Genomic DNA, 23,752 nt, shown 5'->3' with positions numbered 1-23,752 from the left:
GTAAGAAGACATTTTGGAACCAATAAATGCTGAACCTTTTTCGTGTCTATAAACATTCTGCTGGAATTATTTATAAAACGTGTCAGATAACTCATTTTATGTATCAGTGGATTAGTCGCGAACAGCAGCATTTACGTCTAGAAAATATACATCGTTCAAACATAGCTAGCGTATCACGATCTTGTACTTGTATGACGCACACAGCCAAGAATTTAATAACACATACGAATATACAACTCCGTATGTTCGATTTAACATAAATACATCACGGTATGTCATAAAATATTGTCGCCGCCTTGTATTCCATAAAACAGCATCGGAAAAGGCCTTTTTAATGGTAAAACAACCCTGCTGTATGTCTGTTATGATCTATAGTCATAATCATAGTCATATGTTTTGTTTTATCTGTAGACAGCATAAGAAACATAATTAAATCATTAAAAAACAAGTTTGTGCGCACTATCGCGGTATTCAAATGTCGCAGCCAGACAGCTTAAAGTACACACATACACATACACTGGGACGAAAGAATTTTCTAGGTTCCAAAAGTTTTAGAACTTGCTATTTTTTTTTAACATTTACGTGACATTCTCGCCGTAAAGCGAATTAATTGTACGGGAAATAACTTGATTTGTTATCTGTCAAATGAATGAGAAGAATTGTCGGTCTTCCATCTACAAAACTCATCGTTCAAACATTCAGCTTAATTCAGTCACACAGTATAAATATGACAACTGATATACATGTACATGTATCATAAAAGAGACAAAATCTTTCAGATATGAGCTAAGGTATTATGAATATGATCGGTACAAAGCAAGTTCAGCCGGCAGTCGTATATATATATATATATATATGTAATACCAAACAATCTACTTAATGATGTAAATGTTAATGGTCAACTCGACACGCTTGGCCGTTGTAAAACACACTTGGGTACATTATTATAATTCGAGCAAGAAAGTTAATTAAAATTATTTAAACATTATACGATCTCCGAATACAAGACGTTCATGTCTACGCATTTAATAGACTATGCACTGTACACTGTAGCTAACATGCTTGCTTAATGTCACGTTTAATAAGCACACTATATAATCAACTTATGGGGTTTAAAGCACAACTAGTTAACAGTGAGTAAATGTTTTTCTAAATAATTGCATTATGATTAACGAACACTCTTCTGAGGTAAACGCACAGGTGTTAGACGATAATGTAAACCAGGCAAAACATGTTGATGCTGCCAATGAATTGAGCGGCAATAGAAAGGATACCAAGAGTGACGTAGTTGAAACACCGGAACAAATTGTCGAAGTTTTAGGAGGATGTGGTCGCTTTCAGATCCGGGTATCAGTGCTGGTTCACTTGATCAAGACGTTCATGTGCTTCAGTCAGATAAGCATGATCCTCATCTCGTCCACACCGCCCTGGGCATGCGCCGATTCTCAGACAGATGCGCCTTCAAACGCTACCAGCTGTTCAGATGACGAAGAACGTAATTCCACCTACTGCCCATCAAGAAATTGTCTCACGTATAATGGAACACGTTGCAATCAGTTCTATTTCGAAGGACGATCAAGAACACTCGTTACAGAGGTAAGTATAGGTTGTCATGTTACTTACCAGGGTCCGTTGATTTTTCAGATATAATAGTACACGTATAATTAAAATTAAAAAAAAAAACATACCCAATTTGTATTTATGGCCTTTCACAGCGCGATTATCTCTTTCGTATAATTTGCATAACTCTTTAATAAACATACACATGTTGCAAAAGACGTGCGTATTATGCTTGCTATGTATTGAAAATTAAAATTAGATAAAAAATGACATTTTGAAATATATGTTTTGGTCCTTCAAACCAACTTTTGCACTGTGGAAGGCCGTTAATAAGAACAAAGATACTGTGTAGATAGTCAGACACCGTATACTTTATATTTCCAGTACCACCTGATGTGTAATGGCCAAGACTTCATTCCAAGTACTATTATGACTATACAGGTATTTGGAACTTTGATCGCAAACCCGATCGCTGGCCAGATATCTGATATCGTGGGACGGAAGCCTCCCTTCTTTTTGTCCATCGTTATTTGCATATTTGGCAACTTACTCGGTTTCTTCTCAACACGCTGGATCATGTTCGCTGCTGCAAGATTCCTGATTGGAGTCGGGTGTGGATTCTTCTTCAGTACCCAGTTTTGTCTCCTCTGTGAGTTCTCCCTGGCAGAATGGCGGGCTTGGATTATTGGATTCCCCTCGTGGCCGGTTCAAGCTAGTCTGTTTGCGCTGGTCGCCTGGTTGATCCAGGATTGGCGATATATACAGCTGTTCACCTGTCTCTTTGGACTGCCCTTCCTGTTGACGTTCTTGTAAGTAAATGTTTTAAGTAAAAACTAAGAGTGCGTGTATTACGTGTATTATAATCTAATAAAATGCAAAATCAAGCATCCAGCCCCGTCAATGATACTATTTTTCTATGATATGAAAAATCGAAATGCTTTTATTTTTTAAAAAACCCTTCGTATGGCACATTCCTTTTTTATCATTTCAGCTTCATTCCGGAGAGTTTCCGTTGGTACCTTTCACACGACAAAACAGAGAAAGCAGCACATGTGATTTCAAAAATAGCTAAACAGAACAAAAAAGAAGTTCCAAAGCTTGATCACTTGTCTAAGGACACCGAAGCTGACAGGAAATACACCGTCCTGGACCTCTTCAAATCGTATGAACTGACCAAGAGAACGCTGCTTCTCTCTACTAACTGGTTGGTGTTTACTTTTCACCATGTTCGAACATTGTGCTTAAACAGTAAACATGTATTTACCATTTATAAAAAAAGATAAATAATATATCGTACACTCTTCATATTAATAACTTATTAAAGTAGGTTATGTTATTTTCTCAGGTGTGCCAACGATCAAGCCTGCTATGGGATCTGCTTTATGTTCATTTCTCAGCTGTGCCAATGGTCTAGCCTGCAATGGAATAAATTTTATGTTCATTTCTCAGGTGTGCCAACGGTCAAGACTTCGACGGGATCAGCTTTATGTTTATTTCTCAGATGTGCTAATGGTCTAGCCTACTATGGGATCAGCGTTATGTTAATTTCTCAGGTGTGCCAATGGTCTAGCCTACTACGGGATCAGCGTTATGTTCATCTTTCAGGTGTGCCAAAGGTCTAGACTACGATGGGATCAGCGTTATGTTCATTTCTCAGGTGTGTCAATGGTCAAGGCTACTATGGGATCAGCTTTATATTCATTTCACAGGTTTGCCAATGGTCTAGCCTTCTACGGGATCAGCGTAATGTTAATTTCTCAGGTGTGCCAAAGGTCTAGCCTTGTATGGGATCAGCTTTATGTTCATTTCTCAGGTGTGCCAAAGGTCTAGACTACGATGGGGTTAGCTTTATGTTCATTTCTCAGGTGTGCCAACTGTCTAGCCTACTATGGGATCAGTGTTATGTTCATTTCTCAGGTGTGCCAACTGTCTAGCCTGCTACGGGATTTGCGTTATGTTTATATCTCAGGTGTGCCAACGGTCTAGCCTACTATGGGATCAGCGTTATGTTAATTTCTCAGGTGTGCCAACTGTCTAGCCTGCTACGGGATCAACGATATGTTTATATCTTAGGTGTGCCGACGGTCTAGCCTACTATGGGATCAGCGTTATGTTCATTTCTCAGCTGTGCCAACTGTCTAGCTGCTACGGGATCAGCGTTATGTTTATATCTCAGGTGTGCCAACTGTCTAGCCTGCTACGGGATCAGCGTTTTGTTCATTTCTCAAGTGTGCCAACTCTCTAGCCTACTACGGGATCAGCATTATGTTAATTTCTCAGGTGTGCCAACTGTCTAGCCTGCTATGGGATCAGCGTTATGTTAATTTCTCAGGTTTGCAAACTGTCTAGCCTGCTATGGGATCGGTGGTTATGTTCATTTCTCAGGTGTGCTATCTGTCTAGCCTACTATGGGATCAGCGTTATGTTTTTATCTCAGGTGTGTCAACGGTCTAGCCTACTATGGGATCAGTGTTATGTTCATTTCTCAGGTGTGTCAACGGTCTAGCCTACTATGGGATCAGTGTTATGTTTATATGTCAGGTGTGCCAACTGTCTAGCCTGCTACGGGATCAGCGTTATGTTCATTTCTCAGGTGTGCCAACGGTCAAGCCTACTATGGGATCAGCGTTATGTTCATTTCTCAGGTGTGCCAACGGTCTAGCCTACTATGGGATCAGCGTTATGTTCATTTCTCAGGTGTGCCAACTGTCTAGCCTACTATGGGATCAGCGTTATGTTTATATCTCAGGTGTGCCAACTGTCTAGCCTGCTACGGGATCAGCGTTATGTTTATATGTCAGGTGTGCCAACGGTCTAGCCTGCTACGGGATCAGCGTTTTGTTCATTTCTCAGGTGTGCCAACTGTCTAGCCTGCTACGGGATCAGCGTTTTGTTCATTTCTCAGGTGTGCCAACTGTCTAGCCTACTACGGGATCAGCGTTATGTTTATATCTCAGGTGTGCCAACTGTCTAGCCTGCTACGGGATCAGCGTTTTGTTCATTTCTCAGGTGTGCCAACGGTCTAGCCTACTACGGGATCAGCGTTTTGTTCATTTCTCAGGTGTGCCAACTGTCTAGCCTACTATGTGATCAGCGTTATGTTTATATCTCAGGTGTGCCAACTGTCTAGCCTGCTACGGGATCAGCGTTTTGTTCATTTCTCAGATGTGCCAACTGTCTAGCCTGCTACGGGATCAGCGTTTTGTTCATTTCTCAGGTGTGTCAACGGTCTAGCCTACTATGTGATCAGCGTTATGTTCATTTCTCAGGTTTGCCAACTGTCTAGCCTACTATGGGATCAGTGTTATGTTCATTTCTCAGGTGTGCCAACTGTCTAGCCTGCTACGGGATTTGCGTTATGTTTATATCTCAGGTGTGCCAACGGTCTAGCCTACTATGGGATCAGCGTTATGTTAATTTCTCAGGTGTGCCAACTGTCTAGCCTGCTACGGGATCAACGATATGTTTATATCTTAGGTGTGCCGACGGTCTAGCCTACTATGGGATCAGCGTTATGTTCATTTCTCAGCTGTGCCAACTGTCTAGCTGCTACGGGATCAGCGTTATGTTTATATCTCAGGTGTGCCAACTGTCTAGCCTGCTACGGGATCAGCGTTTTGTTCATTTCTCAAGTGTGCCAACTCTCTAGCCTACTACGGGATCAGCATTATGTTAATTTCTCAGGTGTGCCAACTGTCTAGCCTGCTATGGGATCAGCGTTATGTTAATTTCTCAGGTTTGCAAACTGTCTAGCCTGCTATGGGATCGGTGGTTATGTTCATTTCTCAGGTGTGCTATCTGTCTAGCCTACTATGGGATCAGCGTTATGTTTTTATCTCAGGTGTGTCAACGGTCTAGCCTACTATGGGATCAGTGTTATGTTCATTTCTCAGGTGTGTCAACGGTCTAGCCTACTATGGGATCAGTGTTATGTTTATATGTCAGGTGTGCCAACTGTCTAGCCTGCTACGGGATCAGCGTTATGTTCATTTCTCAGGTGTGCCAACGGTCAAGCCTACTATGGGATCAGCGTTATGTTCATTTCTCAGGTGTGCCAACGGTCTAGCCTACTATGGGATCAGCGTTATGTTCATTTCTCAGGTGTGCCAACTGTCTAGCCTACTATGGGATCAGCGTTATGTTTATATCTCAGGTGTGCCAACTGTCTAGCCTGCTACGGGATCAGCGTTATGTTTATATGTCAGGTGTGCCAACGGTCTAGCCTGCTACGGGATCAGCGTTTTGTTCATTTCTCAGGTGTGCCAACTGTCTAGCCTGCTACGGGATCAGCGTTTTGTTCATTTCTCAGGTGTGCCAACTGTCTAGCCTACTACGGGATCAGCGTTATGTTTATATCTCAGGTGTGCCAACTGTCTAGCCTGCTACGGGATCAGCGTTTTGTTCATTTCTCAGGTGTGCCAACGGTCTAGCCTACTACGGGATCAGCGTTTTGTTCATTTCTCAGGTGTGCCAACTGTCTAGCCTACTATGTGATCAGCGTTATGTTTATATCTCAGGTGTGCCAACTGTCTAGCCTGCTACGGGATCAGCGTTTTGTTCATTTCTCAGATGTGCCAACTGTCTAGCCTGCTACGGGATCAGCGTTTTGTTCATTTCTCAGGTGTGTCAACGGTCTAGCCTACTATGTGATCAGCGTTATGTTCATTTCTCAGGTGTGCCAACTGTCTAGCCTACTATGGGATCAGCGTTATGTTTATATGTCAGGTGTGCCAACGGTCTAGCCTACTATGGGATCAGCGTTATGTTTATATCTCAGGTGTGCCAACTGTCTAGCCTGCTACGGGATCAGCGTTTTGTTCATTTCTCAAGGGTGCCAACTCTCTAGCCTACTACGGGATCAGCATTATGTTAATTTCTCAGGTGTGCCAACTGTCTAGCCTGCTATGGGATCAGCGTTATGTTAATTTCTCAGGTTTGCCAACTGTCTAGCCTGCTATGGGATCGGTGGTTATGTTCATTTCTCAGGTGTGCTATCTGTCTAGCCTACTATGGGATCAGCGTTATGTTTTTATCTCAGGTGTGTCAACGGTCTAGCCTACTATGGGATCAGTGTTATGTTCATTTCTCAGGTGTGTCAACGGTCTAGCCTACTATGGGATCAGTGTTATGTTCATTTCTCAGGTGTGTCAACGGTCTAGCCTACTATGGGATCAGTGTTATGTTCATTTCTCAGGTGTGTCAACTGTCTTGCCTACTATGGGATCAGCGTTATGTTCATTTCTCAGGTGTGCCAACTGTCTTGCCTACTATGGGATCAGCGTTATGTTTATATCTCAGGTGTGCCAACTGTCTAGCCTGCTATGGGATCAGTGTTATGTTTTTATCTAAGGTGTGCCAACTGTCTAGCCTGCTATGGGATCAGTGTTATGTTTTTATCTAAGGTGTGCCAACGGTCTAGCCTACTATGGGATCAGCGTTATGTTCATTTCTCAGGTGTGCCAACTTTCTAGCCTGCTATGGGATCAGTGTTATGTTTTTATCTAAGGTGTGCCAACGGTCTAGCCTACTATGGGATCAGCGTTATGTTTATTTCTCAGGAGTGCCAACTGTCTTGCCTACTATGGGATCAGCGTTATGTTTATATTTCAGGTGTGCCAACTGTCTAGCCTGCTATGGGATCAGTGTTATGTTTTTATCTAAGGTGTGCCAACTGTCTAGCCTGCTATGGGATCAGCGTTATGTTTATATGTCAGGTGTGCCAACTGTCTAGCCTACTATGGGATCAGCGTTATGTTTATTTCTCAGGAGTGCCAACCGTCTTGCCTACTATGGGATCAGCGTTATGTTTATATCTCAGGTGTGCCAACTGTCTAGCCTACTATGGGATCAGCGTTATGTTTATATCTCAGGTGTGCCAACTGTCTTGCCTACTACGGGATCAGCGTTATGTTTATATCTCAGGTGTGCCAACTGTCTAGCCTGCTATGGGATCAGCGTTATGTTTATATCTCAGGTGTGCCGACTGTCTTGCCTACTATGGGATCAGCGTTATGTTTATATCTCAGGTGTGCCAACTGTCTAGCCTACTATGGGATCAGCGTTATGTTCATATCTCAGGTGTGCCAACGGTCTAGCCTACTATGGGATCAGCGTTATGTTCATATCTCAGCTGTGCCAACTGTCTTGCCTACTGTGGGATCAGCGTTATGTTTATATCCCAGGTGTGCCAACGGTCTAGCCTACTATGGGATCAGCGTTATGTTCATATCTCAGCTGTGCCAACTGTCTTGCCTACTATGGGATCAGCGTTATGTTTATATCTCAAGTGTGCCAACGGTCTAGCCTACTATGTGATCAGCGTTATGTTTATATCTCAGGTGTGCCAACTGTCTAGCCTGCTATGGGATCAGCGTTATGTTTATATCTCAGGTGTGCCAACGGTCTAGCCTACTATGGGATCAGCGTTATGTTTATATCCCAGGTGTGCCAACGGTCTAGCCTACTATGGGATCAGCGTTATGTTTATATGTCAGGTGTGCCAACTGTCTAGCCTGCTATGGGATCAGCGTTATGTTCATATCTCAGCTGTGCCAACTGTCTAGCCTACTATGGGATCAGCGTTATGTTTATATGTCAGCTGTGCCAACTGTCTAGCCTGCTATGGGATCAGCGTTATGTTCATATCTCAGCTGTGCCAACTGTCTAGCCTGCTATGGGATCAGCGTTATGTTCATATCTCAGCTGTGCCAACTGTCTAGCCTACTATGGGATCAGCGTTATGTTTATATGTCAGGTGTGCCAACGGTCTAGCCTACTATGGGATCAGCGTTATGTTCATATCTCAGCTGTGCCAACTGTCTAGCCTACTATGGGATCAGCGTTATGTTTATATGTCAGGTGTGCCAACGGTCTAGCCTACTATGGGATCAGCGTTATGTTTATATCTCAGCTGTGCCAACTGTCTTGCCTACTATGGGATCAGTGTTATGTTTATATCTCAGGTGTGCCAACTGTCTAGCCTACTATGGGATCAGCGTTATGTTTATATCTCAGGTGTGCCAACTGTCTAGCCTGCTATGGGATCAGTGTTATGTTTATATCTCAGGTGTGCCAACGGTCTAATCTACTACGGGATCAGCGTTATGTTCATTTCTCAGGTGTGCCAACTGTCTAGCCTGCTACGGGATCAGCGATATGTTTATATCTCAGGTGTGCCAACGGTCTAGCCTATTATGGGATCAGCGTTATGTTCATTTCTCAGGTGTGCCAACTGTCTAGCCTACTATGGGATCAGCGTTATGTTTATATCTCAAGTGTGCCAACGGTCTAGCCTACTATGGGATCAGCGTTATGTTTATATCTCAAGTGTGCCAACGGTCTAGCCTACTATGTGATCAGCGTTATGTTCATTTCTCAGGTGTGCCAACTGTCTAGCCTACTATGGGATCAGCGTTATGTTTATATCTCAAGTGTGCCAACGGTCTAGCCTACTATGGGATCAGTGTTATGTTTATATGTCAGGTGTGCCAACTGTCTAGCCTACTATGGGATCAGCGTTATGTTCATTTCTCAGCTGTGCCAACTGTCTTGCCTACTATGGGATCAGCGTTATGTTCATTTCTCAGCTGTGCCAACTGTCTAGCCTACTATGGGATCAGCGTTATGTTCATTTCTCAGCTGTGCCAACTGTCTTGCCTACTATGGGATCAGTGTTATGTTTATATGTCAGGTGTGCCAACTGTCTAGCCTACTATGGGATCAGCGTTATGTTCATTTCTCAGCTGTGCCAACTGTCTTGCCTACTATGGGATCAGCGTTATGTTCATTTCTCAGCTGTGCCAACTGTCTAGCCTACTATGGGATCAGCGTTATGTTCATTTCTCAGCTGGGCCAACTGTCTAGCCTACTATGGGATCAGCGTTATGTTCATTTCTCATCTGTGCCAACTGTCTTGCCTACTATGGGATCAGTGTTATGTTTATATCTCAGGTGTGCCAACGGTCTAGCCTACTATGGGATCAGCTTCGGTATCCAGTCTCTTTCCGGCAACATCTACCTGAACATGTTTCTCTTCAATATTGTCGGTGTTCCTGCTAAAACAGCGTCCATGGTCATGACAAACTAGTAAGGGTCAGCGGATTCATTGAATAAGCATCTTTATAAACTATTATAACGTGACGAATGTAAGGTTGGTTGTAAAACTTTGGTATTATAAATACACTTATGCGTCTACATAATGTCCATAATGTACGTCTTTTCCTTGTCGATTCATAGGCAAATACTAGTATGTATATAATTCAAGGGGTTTCCTTTCAGTTTTGGGAGACGGAGCACGTCTGCTATATGTTACACTATTGTTCTGGCTGGCTGTCTAGTTGTTGGGGTAGTCCAACTAACAGGTTTGTTTATTATTTATGTACATGTGTATCAGAACAGTGTTATTCATTTAATATGGTCGTGCTCCTGTGGGCTTCAAAGTCAACAGTAGACAAGTCCTTTTAATCTGTTTATTGCCTGAACTTGATGCACAAATGCCAAACTAGTGACTTCAACCACAAATCGGCGTCCACGTGTATATTATATATTTATTTACTCGTCATCGGGAATCCGCTTAGAACACGAGTGAGGGTGTATGTCTTAAAGGCAATATTGATGTATAATCGTAATATAGCATTTCAATAGCAATTATGTCTTCGTTTATTACTTTAAATTCTTATAATGAACTTATTTATTAATTCCTGAGATATAAAATGTTGCTAACCTTGCGCTTCTTAGTAAAAAAATCTAAAATTTCGATCCCGAAACCAAGATGGTAACGCTTTATATACCCAACTAACCGACCACGGTCGTCTACCCATATTTGGTATAAAAACGGTAGATTCTACCCAGAAAATACAACCAAGATTCGGTCTGAAGTTCTACCCTACCGTGGTCGCTACCCAAACTCGGTCGCTACCATACGTTGGTCACATGAGAATAGGTCGCCATATTGGTATTTGGGATTCGAGAAGTGCATAAAACTTAATTTAATTGCTCGATAATAACTGGACCTACGTTTGAATAATGTCTCTTCATGGCTTAATCTAAACAGTGTTTACGTAGTGCATGAACTAATGCACTTGCTAAACCATAATTAAGGGAAGCTACAGTACCGTGTAAGATTATTTAGTGTCTCAAAATCGGATAGCATATTCCGGATTTACAAACAGTCACAAACTCGATTACAGCACTAATATGCTAACACAAAGGAATTAAACGTGTACTAGCAGTCGGAATATTTGATCAGGATGTTTATATGTGATATATTCATAATCTACCAAGATGACCATAACGGAAATAATAGCTACCGGATTGTAAGTCATAAATTCATGTATACAGTCCGATGGCAATTAACATTGTTGTGGACGCCGACGCGGTAACGTTATAACAAAGGTATGTTTAGACACTCTGCACCAAATTAATGCTAACTTTCATTTGAGTATTACACTGTACGACATTGTATGCTGATGAGTGTGATGCTTAATTTCAGTTGCGAAACACTGGTTGGAAATTCCAAATTCAGCTACAGTAGTAAATACCGCCGCAATAATATCAAGTATGGCCATAGTAACGGCTTATGGGCCAGTCCAAACGCACACCATCGAATTGTTTCCAACTGTTATCAGGTAAATTGTCCTTATTTTTTAAAGTCTATATTAAAAAAGAAAAAGAAAGAAAAAGGAAAAAAAAGAAAAAAAAGAAAAAAAGAAAAGAAAAGAAAACTAGCTTTTAAATGCGTGTTTACTGTTATTGTTTTTGTCAATAATACATAGCCTACATATTTTTACAAAACATGATCCCTTTGAAGTAATTAATATATAAATAACCCAGTATGGGACTAACCAGGTAGTCCTAGTGATAGAAGTATGTCAATTATAACCATCTACCATTGGTCTATTTCACCATTTGAAATATGTATTCTTTTAACTATCAGAAATACTGCCTTTGGATGCCTCAGTGTTGTCCTGAGGGTTGGGGCAATGCTTGGACCGCAGTTTGTTTACCTGGTATGTATAAGGGGGTAATGGAGAATATCAATATAAAGCATCGGGGTCATAAAGAATATTAACATAGTGAAGTGGGGTTATTATAACAATCAATATAGAACACCGGGGTTATGATATTGTTATTGGCCATCGGGGTTACGATAGGAATTAACATACGGCATCGGGGTTATGAGGATAATTAAAATAGGATGTCAGGGTTTCAATGAATGTCAACATAGGGAATCGGGTTTATTATAACTATTCATCTAGAGCATAGGAGTTGTGATGACTATTAGTATAGGGCTTCGGGGTTATAATGACTTTTTATAGAGGACATCGGGGTTAAAAAAACTGCTTAAAGAGACATCGTGGTTTTGATAATAATAAATATAGAGCATCGGGGATATAATGACTGTTTCAATATGACAGCGAGGTTATAATGACTATTGATATAGGGCATCATGGTAATAATGACTATTAAAGGAGGGCATCGGGGTTATACACATAATAAGAATAGAGCATCGGGGTTATAATCAAATTTAAGAAGGGGCATCGGGGTTATAATCATTAGTATAATGCATCAGGGTTAACATTACTATTTCTACATGGCAGCGGGACTATAATGACTATTCATATGGACCATCAAGGTTAACCTGGATATTAGTAAATCGGGATTACACTAAATATTTACGTACATAGGGAATCGGGGTAATTGTAACTTTAAACTATTAATATAGGGCATCGAAGTTGTGATGACTATTAAACAAATGCATCGGGGTGATACTAATTACGAATATAGGGCACCAGGGTTATGATGACTATTAATGCTGGGCATCGGAGTTATAATGAGTACTTATTAGTGTTTGAAAATCGGACTCCATTTGCTATCGATAATCGAATCGAATCGGACCAAGCATTTCGATTTACTATCGGACAATCGAAAGTTCGTAATATCAGTACGTAATACATTCTTTATACATAGTATCATCATGATCATTTGAATGGTTAAACCTGGAATTGTGATTTGCAGCAGTAAGTATTTCCATAACGTTTTTTGTCTTAACGAAAAAACGTAACAACATAACACATGCCAAATAATTGCACAATAATTGCAAAATGATGCACACCGCATCAAGTAAGTTATCTTAGTATGTTATCCATGTAAAAACATATTAAATATATGTGAACCAGCTTACCATTCAATAAACTGTTATATTGAACATTTCATAAGAAAATCTCAATTTCATAAAACTTTCACAAAAAAAGTAAATTAGTTAACTACAAACGATACCAAAAAAGGTTTTAAAAACAGAATGCATCGAGCTTGGATCACTGGTATTTGCAGGTAAGACGGACCCACTACACCATAGAAACAAGGTTATTGAAGAAGGTTTTATGAAATATATAAACAAATAAAAACAATTTGTAATTTTGGGAGAGTTTGTAAGTTTTTAAGCAATAGTGTTTACATTCACAGCATTTGTGTAAGAGAGTGACCTCCCACGTTAAAATGACTTCAACGAGAATTTACCGGAAACAAAAATTGACATTGACTCGAGTTTTACCACAACAAAAAATGCGTCGTTACCGGAAGTATCATTAGCAACATCGACTTTGGACAACCACTATCGATTGTCGCCGACAAAGCATTGTCAGCGACGATTTATCGTTTCATCAGTAGTACTTATATAGGACATTGGGGTTATAATGGCTGTTAATATAGGGCATCGAGGTTATACTGACTTATTCTACTGGGTTATAATGACTATTGATATAGGGCATCGGGGTTATAATGACTTATTCCACTGGGTATCGGGGTTAAAATGACTATTTTGATAGAGCATAGGTGTTATAAAGCTCTTTATAGAGGAAATCGGGGTTGTAATCACAATTTGTATCGGGCATCGGGTTTATAATCATAATTTGTATCGGGAATCGGGGTTAAAGTCATAATTTGTATCGGGCATCGGGGTTCTAATGACTATTAAACTAGGGCATCGGGGTTATAATCATAAATTGTATCGGGCATCGGGGTTATACTCATTATTTGTATCGGACATCGGGGTTATAATAACTATTAAGCTAGGGCGTCGGGGTTATAATCATAATTTGTATCGGACATCGGGGTTATAATAACTATTAAACTAGGGCGTCGGGGTTATTATCATAATATGTATCGGGCATCGGGGTAATAATCAAAATATGTATCGGACATCGGGGTTATAATAACTATTTAACTAGGGCATCGGGTATATTATCATAATATGTATCGGGCATCGGGGTTATAATGACTATCAAACTAGGGCATCGGGGTTATTATCATAATTTGTTTCGGGCATCGGGGTTATAATGACTATCAAAGTAGGGCATCGGGGTTACCGTCATAATTTATTTAGGGCATCGGTGTTAAACTGACTGTTTCTATAGGCCATCAGGGTTATAATGACTATTAATAAAGGTCATCAGGGTTATAATTATCCTAGACGCTCAAAGCATTTAAGCTGGAGCATCGAAAAACAAAACCAGGAAATAGAATAATAAATTTTGGCCGAAAAAAAGGAGCAGATTTACCTGATTTCAACTTTTTGGAAGGTGTTATACATATGGGATATTATGATAGGACGCTTTTCTTGTGACCTGTATCACGTCGAGTTCGGTGTGTAAACACGTATCCGTCGAGACCGCAGGTTGAGACGGATACATGTTTAATCACCAAACGAGACGTGATGCAGGTCACCAGAAAAGCGTTTTATCGTTTATTATATACCTGCATATTTAATTATTTCTTTTAATTAATTATTCCTTTTATCCGTTCAATTTGATTTAAATTTACCGCCATCTGTCAAATTCGCGTATGAATTCGAATGAGTTACGTAGTTTTGTGTAATGAAGTCAAGGGAGGCTACTACAGCGAAACGAAGTCAGAAGTTACAACATTCACTTTATTGAGCAAAATAAGAACAAAATATTTTATGTTTCAGCAAAATTAACAAATTGCTAATACGAAAGCATTAATTAAATGTCACAGCACAAAAATACAACAACAAAACACTTATTCAACGAGTATACACTAATCGTCATTTCCTGTAGACGTAACACGGCCATTTTTCACAAAGTAAACATTCGTGGGATTTTTGAAGGTCATAATATGCAGAATTAAGGGAAGTTCGTGAGTCAATCGCTATTTCTGTCAGTGACGCGAATTCGCCTTCTTTTTTGAATTGGCGAGCTGCTTATATTTTATGATAATAAACATGGATAATACAACAATTTATGAACTTCGAAATGGCAAACAACTAGTTCACTGAAGTAGCTGTCTAGATAAATTGGAAGTGTTCTCTGCTTTGTGCTTATCCTCATGGTTCTTCGAAGAACATGAGAACCATGTTCCTGAATATTTACATGCTTCTGGAGCGTGAGTAAAGTTAGATAATTGAATGTATTTAAAAGTTGACAGGTTTTATCAGTTTTTTTGGTCACGCTGTTTTAGCAACGCGAAAGTAGTTCCGAGATTACACATGGTACTCGCATGATACGGAATCAGAACATGATACGGATTTTTCAATACGGCGTGTTGTATTTTCACTGTTGGATATGGAAATGGAATTTGATTGGCATATAATAAATGTTGTTATCTCCCTCTGTCGCGGTGGAATAGAGGCCAGCTGCTGTTTCAAGGCATCTATCTCGCTGAAAAGACGCTTCTTCTCTCCATGGGCCATTCTCTCTTCGACCTGCCTTCGTAAAATGTCCCTCTCTTTCAGCAGATCGTCGAAGTCAAGTTCGTTCAATTTCTTTGACGATTTTGCTCTAGAAGTTAGTTCTAGCAATGCCCAGGACAATAGCTCACCCTTTTTTTCAAACTCGCACCACCTGACGCCATTTTTCAAATTTAATATCTTAACAGTGACCGCTCGGGCGCTTAACAATGAAAGCGCTATAAAAAAGCCACCTGTCAGAGAGTTATGGGAAAAGAGTGACGCCAGAGAGCGCTTAATAATTATCGTTTTCATGCCTAAATACTTAAATGACTATTTATAAAGGGAATCGGGGTTATAATGATTATTTATATAGGGCATCGGGGTTATAATGATTATTTATGATGCGAATTGGGGTTATAATAATAGTTAATATAGGGCACCAGGTTTTCGATGACTATTAATATAGGGCACCGGGGTTATAATATTAATGAATATAGAGTATTTGGGTTATTTGTAGAGGTAAATAAATGACTCCGATGTTCCCTCTGTCCATATACTACACCTTTCTGAAATGGCCCAAGGGTTTTACACACCCGCACATGTTTAATCTAATTACTAGATTTGTTTTAGCAAGAAAATGAAAACGACACTGCGATTTAAATTACCTATCTTTGATTACAATACTTTTATTATACGTGCATGTCCACAGAGACTTGAAAGTATGATGCAGATCCAAACAGCTGCCTCTGGCTTACTTGAGTTACCTGTTGCCTCAGTTGCTTGACCCTGAAAATAAAAAAATACAACTTTTTTATTGGCTGCTTATCACGTCTTGGGACAAAATACAACTATTCATCATGATTAATAAACAATATTTCATCATAATATCATCGAAGCTAAACTCCACTAGGGTTATATAATTGATAAGAGAAGATTCTTTTCAAAACACAATTTGACATAAAAGAGGTACATGTCCAGTTCAGACATGAATTAAATAGCTAAAATACCAATCCTAAGCTTATTATTGCGTTCTGCGTAAAAAAATTATTTTTACACCGAACTGACACAACACTCTCAATAGTAGCAGGAATCCGATTAAAACTATACACACTATCGGCTAAATATCGCCATTGTAATGCACCGGTCTTTTATACTACTTCTTCTACTTGCCTCGATTCGGAACAACCTCGGATGTTTGCCGGTGCATTAGTATAAGTTGTACGTACACTTAATAATATTAACATTAATTAATTGTATGAAGTCTTAAAACGGGAATTTTTGATTAGTAAGTTCAAATTATTTTCCAGTGAAATAAATTAGTGCAAAAATATGTAAGATAACTTAGAGTTAAAACCTCAGGTTTAACTGCTAAATAGAATTCACTTCGCGATCTACTTGCAGCGTAGTTAAATGATAAGAATTCTGACTTTGTAAACCGTACATCAGAGGTTGTTTTCGAGGTTCGCTGATTGTATTTTAAAGCTGTTGCTGCAACCTATAGCTACATCAGTAAATTACATTCATTCTTTTAGATAAATGTCAGTAATTGTATTTGATGGGACTCTGTTGTCATATTGTAACCTTTGCATCACTTGACAAGTACGCCATTCAAAGTGACTTATACAGATATAACTTTTTTGTATGTTTGCGATGTTTCAGAACAAGTACGTACCAGGACTGCTATACTTCGTGTGTGCTGGTGTCGCATTGATATGTAACATTGCCTTGGTGTTTCTGCCTGAGACGAAGGGTGGTGCACTTACAGACAAAATGGGTGCGAAACAAAGCCGGGCAAATCCTTAAGCAAAAATAGCGATATTCCTTATTCTTTGTAATGTTAGCCTGAGAAAAACGTTTTTAATACACATTGAAAATAGCCAGTTATATATATCGTTGGTTAAATGCGAGAATAGGGTGTTAGCGGGGCTGGCCGATTTCAAATGTTGATTTTTACTTGTGGCCAAACTCATCAATATCAATACATGATTTTATGTTGCTTAACAGCTATTTCTTGTGCATAAACATTCAAGTACGATTTAACTAGAAGTGGGGCCTTACACGAGAAGGTACCAAAACAAATAGAAGGTTTTGGTAGTTCTGGCATTAACGCCACGATTATAAGATTCTAACAACAGAAGTACCAATCACTATGGTATTCGAATTTAGAATACTATGGTCGACTTGGGACAAAACCTTTTATAATTATACCATTGAATGGAAATAAAATGTACAAGCCTTGTAGTCAAACATTTAGCGAAAGACATGGTACACATTTAACGAAAGACATGGTACACATTTAACGAAAGACATGGTACACATTTAACGAAAGACATGGTACATATTTAGCGAAAGACATGGTACATATTTAACGAAAGACATGGTACACATTTAACGAAAGACATGGTACATATTTAGCGAAAGACATGGTACACATTTAACGAAAGACATGGTACATATTTAACGAAAGACATGGTACACATTTAACGAAAGACATGGTACATATTTAGCGAAAGACATGGTACACATTTAACGAAAGACATGGTACATATTTAGCGAAAGACATGGTACACATTTAACGAAAGACATGGTACACATTTAACGAAAGACATGGTACACATTTAGCGAAAGACATGGTACACATTTAACGAAAGACATGGTACACATTTAACGAAAGACATGATACATATTTAACGAAAGACATGGTACACATTTAACGAAAGACATGGTACACATTTAACGAAAGACATGGTACATATTTAGCGAAAGACATGGTACATATTTAACGAAAGACATGGTACACATTTAACGAAAGACATGGTACACATTTAACGAAAGACATGGTACACATTTAACGAAAGACATGGTACATATTTAGCGAAAGACATGGTACACATTGAACGAAAGACATGGTACACATTTAACGAAAGACATGGTACACATTTAACGAAAGACATGGTACACATTTAACGAAAGACATGGTACACATTTAGCGAAAGACATGGTACACATTTAACAAAGGACATGGTACATATTAAGCGAAAGACATGGTAGACATTTAACGAAAGACATGGTACACATTTAACGAAAGACATGGTACACATTTAGCGAAAGACATGGTACACATTTAGCGAAAGACATGGTAGACATTTAACGAAAGACATGGTACACATTTAACGAAAGACATGGTACACATTTAGCGAAAAAGCCTGGTAGACATTTCACGATAAACCTTGTCGACATTTCAAGAAAAGGTTAACGATACACCTGGTAGACAGTGAACGAAAAACCTGGTAGACATTTCACGAAAAAAATAACGATGAACCTTGTAGACGGTTAACGATAAACCTGGTAGACATTTACGAAAAAGTTAACGATACACCTTGTTGACAGTTAACGATAAACCTGGTAGACAGTTAACGATAAACCTGGTAGACAGTTAACGATAAATCTGGTAGACATTTCACGAAAGGTTAACAATGTACCTTGTAGACAGTTAACGAAAAACCTGGTAGACAGTTAACGATAAACCTGTTAGACAGTTAACGATAATCCAGGTACACATTTCACGAAAAAGTTAACGATGAACCTTGTAGACAGTTTGCGATAAATCTGGTAGACAGTTAACGATAAACCTGGTAGACAGTTAACGATAAACCAGGTAGACATTTCACGAAAAAGTTAACGATGAACCTTGTAGACAGTTAACGATAAACCTGGTAGACAATAACGATAAACCTGGTAGACAGTTAACGATAAACCAGGTAGACATTTCACGAAAAAGTTAGCGATAAACCTGGTAGACATTTCATGAAAAAGTTAACGATGAACCTTGTAGACAGTTAACGATAAAGCTGGTAGTCAGTTAACGATAAACCTGGTAGACAATTAACGATAAACCAGGTAGACATTTCACGGAAAAGTTAACGATGAACCTTGTAGACAGTTAACGATAAACCTGGTAGACAGTTAACGATAAACATGGTAGACAATTAACGATAAACCAGGTAGACATTTCACGGAAAAGTTAACGATGAACCTTGTAGACAGTTAACGATAAACATGGTAGACAGTTAACGATAAACATGGTAGACAGTTAACGATAAACCTGGTAGACAGTTAACGATAAACCAGGTAGACATTTCACGGAAAAGTTAACGATGAACCTTGTAGACAGTTAACGATAAACATGGTAGACAATTAACGATAAACCAGGTAGACATTTCACGGAAAAGTTAACGATGAACCTTGTAGACAGTTAACGATAAACCTGGAAGACAGTTAACGATAAACCAGGTAGACATTTTACGAAAAAGTTTACGATAAACCTGGTAGACATTTAACGAAAAAGTTAACGATAAACCAGGTAGACATTTCACGAAAAAGTTAACGATAAACCTGGTAGACATTTCATGAAAAAAATAACGATGAATCTTGTAGACAGTTAACGATAAACCTGGTACACCGTTAACGATAAACCTGGTAGACAGTAAACGATAAACCAGGTAGACATTACACGAAAAAGTTAACGATAAACCTGATAGACATTTCACGAAAAAAATAATGATGAACCTTGTAGACAATTAACGATAAACCTGGTAGACATTTCACGAACAAGTTAACGATGAACCTTGTAGACAGTTAACGATAAACCTGTAGACAGTTAACGATAAACCTGTTAGACAGTTAACGATAATCCAGGTAGATATTTCACGAAAAAAATAATGATGAACCTTGTAGACAATTAACGATAAACTTGGTAGACATTTCACGAACAAGTTAACGATGAACCTTGGAGACAGTTAACGATAAACCTGGTAGACAGTTAACGATAAACTTGGTAGACATTTCACGAACAAGTTAACGATAAACCTGGTAGACAGTTAACGATAAACCTGGTAGACATTTCACGGAAAAGTTAACGATGAACCTTGTAAACGTTTAACGAAAAACCTGGTATACTTTTCACGAAAAACCTGTTAGACATTTAACGATACATCTTGTAGACAGTTAGCTCAGACCTGGTATACATTAAATAATAAACATGGTTAACATTTAACGAAAAAACACATCGGCACAAAAGTAAAAAGGTAAAAAAAATATGCAAACTCGTTTTTGCACGATTTCATTTTTTTATAATTTTTCTTTTTCAAACGTATGTTTAGAAAAAAAGTTAACCATCTGTCTTTGACGTATTAAACATGTTAATCTACATAAAACTGTCATTGTTAAGACAGTATTGATATATTTGTCCCCGCCAACAAAGTTCAAAGTCCAAAGAAGGTCAGTATTGCATGTGGAACAGAACACAAGTTTATTTCCACACATAACATCCCACATATATACATCAATAAAATAGACTATGAAACTATGATAGTCCATGATCATTTCATTATTCAACATTTTCTTGGCGGTTAATTTATGTTTTTTTTAACTAGCTGGGATATTTTTCAGTAACAAAAATAGTAGCAAATGTTAAAGCTGCACTCTCACAGATTGAACGTTTTGACAACTTTGTTATGTTTTATCTTGGAACCAGCCATTTTTTTGCGGGAATCCATGGACGCCAGTTATATAAGACTGCTGACAAAAATTTAGATCGCAGATTTTTATATTTAAGTAAAAAAATAATGTTTTATGCATTTTTCCTAAACCGTTAGTAACGGTTAAGGCAATAAAACATTAATTTCGAACGGAAATATGAAAATCTACGACATATATCATTGGTTTGCAGATATTTATGCAAAAATTTGCTCTTTCATAGACAAAAAATAAAACAGTTATTAAAAGCGTTAATCAAAAGAATTATTACTTACAAACCCTTTTACAACTACTTAACGGCTGGTACTAAAACATATAATAATAATGTTTTATGTAAAACAATGATTTTTTCTCGTAGTAAATGCTTCTTACGCGATTTTGAAAGATTCTTTAACAAATCAGTATGTTCTGTATTCAGCAATTCTATGGTTTTAAACATATTTGGATGAGTACGATAATATCTTGGAATATATTTAGATCTTCTATTTGTATACAGGCGGCATTCAATCAAGAAATGAAATTTGTCTTCTAAGACATTAAAATGTGAGCAAAGTTTTTGTTCCAAAATTGTATTATTTCACCTACCAACTTCTATATTTAACCGATGCGACGATAATCTTAACTGGCTTAAAGCAATTCTGATTTTTTGTATTTCGTATTCTTTGCTTCAAAAATGACACCAGACTTGAAATATCACCAACTCCTTGTGCAAGCCAGGCGTGAAGAAACCCCATATTACTCAATATTGTTTTAACATGTACTGCCCAGTTTGTTTTATTTGGGAATTTTACAACATCATTAATCATTACATTATAGATGGTTCTTACATTTTTATCATTCGGCATACTTAAAACTTTAAGCCAGTAATTAATAATATTTATAATGCATTGCGACTGTATATCTAATCTGCCCGTCTCTGCATATACAAAGCCATTTTGTGTTGTTGTTTTAATCGAAAGTGCATATTTTATTAATTGGGTATGTATCCTTTCAATTGGAGATTGCTCCGTAGTCCTAATATATATACAAATTACCACATATTGTCTCCGACTATATAGTCAAACTCTTTTGTAAAATCAACAAAAAATACAAAATAACTCCTTGTTTTCATTAACAACAAGGTTATTAAATTTTGTAATACAAAAATGTTATCAACGGTACTCATTTTTAGCTCTGAATCCAGCTTGTGTCTCGTTTTTCTGGTGACCTATATCACGTCGAGTTCGGCGTGTAAACACGAATCCGTCGAGAACGCAGATGTATACACGCCGAACGAGACGTGATGCAGGTTACCAGAAAATCGTTTTATCGTAATATTCCATTTATTATATATCCGCCTATTTAATAATTCCTTTTTATTTTTCGGTTTCAATTTGATTTAAAATTACCGCCATCTGTCAAATGCGCTTATGAAGGTCAGTACGATGGCATGTGGAGTATGTTACAATAAGGTCAGTACGATGGCATGTGGAGCAAGGTACAATAAGGTCAGTACGATGACATGTGGAGTATGTTACAATAAGGTCAGTACGATGACATGCGGAGCAAGGTACAATATGGTCAGTACGATGGCATGTGTAGAAAGGTACAATAAGGTCAGTACGATGGCATATTGAGCAAGGTACAATAAGGTCAGTACGGTGGCATGTGGAGAAAGGTACAATAAGGTCAGTACGATGGCATATTGATCAAGGTACAATAAGGTCAGTACGATGGCATGTGGCGAAAGGTACAATAAGGTCAGTACGATGGCATGTGGCGAAAGGTACAATAAGGTCAGTACGATGGCATGTGGCGATAGGTACAATAAGGTCAGTACGATGGCATATTGAGCAAGGTACAATAAGGTCAGTACGAAAGCATGTGGAGAAAGGTACAATAAGGACAGTACGATGGCATATTGAGCAAGGTACAATAAGGTCACTACGATGGCATGTGGAGCAAGGTACAATAAGGTCAGTACGATGGCATGTGGAGAAAGGTACAATAAGGTCAGTACGATGGCATATTGAGCAAGGTACAATAAGGTCAGTACGATGGCATGTGGAGAAAGGTACAATAAGGTCAGTACGATGGCATATTGAGCAAGGTACAATAAGGTCAGTACGATGGCATGTGGCGAAAGGTACAATAAGGTCAGTACGATGGCATATTGAGCAAGATACAATTAGGTCAGTACGATGGCATGTGGAGAAAGGTACAATGAGGTCAGTACGATGGCATATTGCGCAAGGTACAATATGGTCAGTACGATGGCATGTGGCGAAAGGTACAATAAGGTCAGTACGATGGCATATTGAGCAAGGTACAACAAGGTCAGTACGATGGCATGTGGAGAAAGGTACAATAAGGTCAGTACGATGGCATATCGAGCAAGGTACAATAAGGTTAGTACGATGGCATGTGGAGCAAGGTACAATAAGGTCAGTACGATGGCATGTGGCGAAAGGTACAATAAGGTCAGTACGATGGCATATCGAGCAAGGTACAATAAGGTCAGTACGATGGCATGTGGAGCAAGGTACAATAAGGTCAGTTCGGTGGCATATTGAGTAAGGTACAATAAGGTCAGTACGGTAAGATGTGGAGTTAGATACAATAAGGTCAGTACGATGGCATGTGGAACAAGGTACAATTAGGTCAGTAGGATGTCACATGGAGAAAGATACAATAAGGTCAGTACGATGGCATGTGGAGAAAGGTACAATAAGGACAGTACGGTGACCTGTGGAGTTAGGTAAAATAAGGTCAGTAAGTTGGGCTGTGGAAGTAGGTACAATCAGGCCAGTACGATGACATGTGGAGCAAGGTACAAAAAGGTCAGTACGGTAGCATGTGGAGTAAGGTATAATAGGTCAGTAAGTTGGGCTGTGGAAGTAGGTACAATCAGGTCAGTACGATGACATGTGGAGCAAGGTACAAAAAGGTCAGTACGATGACATGTGGAGCAAGGTAAAATACGGTCAG

At 38.8% G+C, this 23,752-nt stretch overlaps 1 protein-coding gene across 1 annotated transcript; it reads left to right on the top strand.

The window, feature by feature from the left end:
• The first annotated feature begins 1,126 nt into the window (after nt 1–1,126).
• LOC128210936 (organic cation transporter protein-like) lies at nt 1,127–17,400 on the top strand. Its single transcript, XM_052915284.1, has 8 exons — nt 1,127–1,596; nt 1,945–2,369; nt 2,552–2,764; nt 9,511–9,645; nt 9,838–9,920; nt 11,051–11,186; nt 11,495–11,567; nt 16,907–17,400. Exons 1-8 carry the CDS (start codon nt 1,165–1,167, stop codon nt 17,048–17,050), a joined length of 1,641 nt encoding a protein of 546 aa, XP_052771244.1. The 5' UTR covers nt 1,127–1,164; the 3' UTR covers nt 17,051–17,400.
• Nucleotides 17,401–23,752: the final 6,352 nt, after the last annotated feature.

The sequence above is a fragment of the Mya arenaria genome, chromosome 2, assembly GCF_026914265.1.
Source record: "Mya arenaria isolate MELC-2E11 chromosome 2, ASM2691426v1".
In the NCBI taxonomy this organism is placed as follows: domain Eukaryota; kingdom Metazoa; phylum Mollusca; class Bivalvia; order Myida; family Myidae; genus Mya; species Mya arenaria.
The sequence above is the reverse complement of the archived record's forward strand: the minus strand, read 5'-3'. Positions and strand labels throughout refer to the sequence as shown.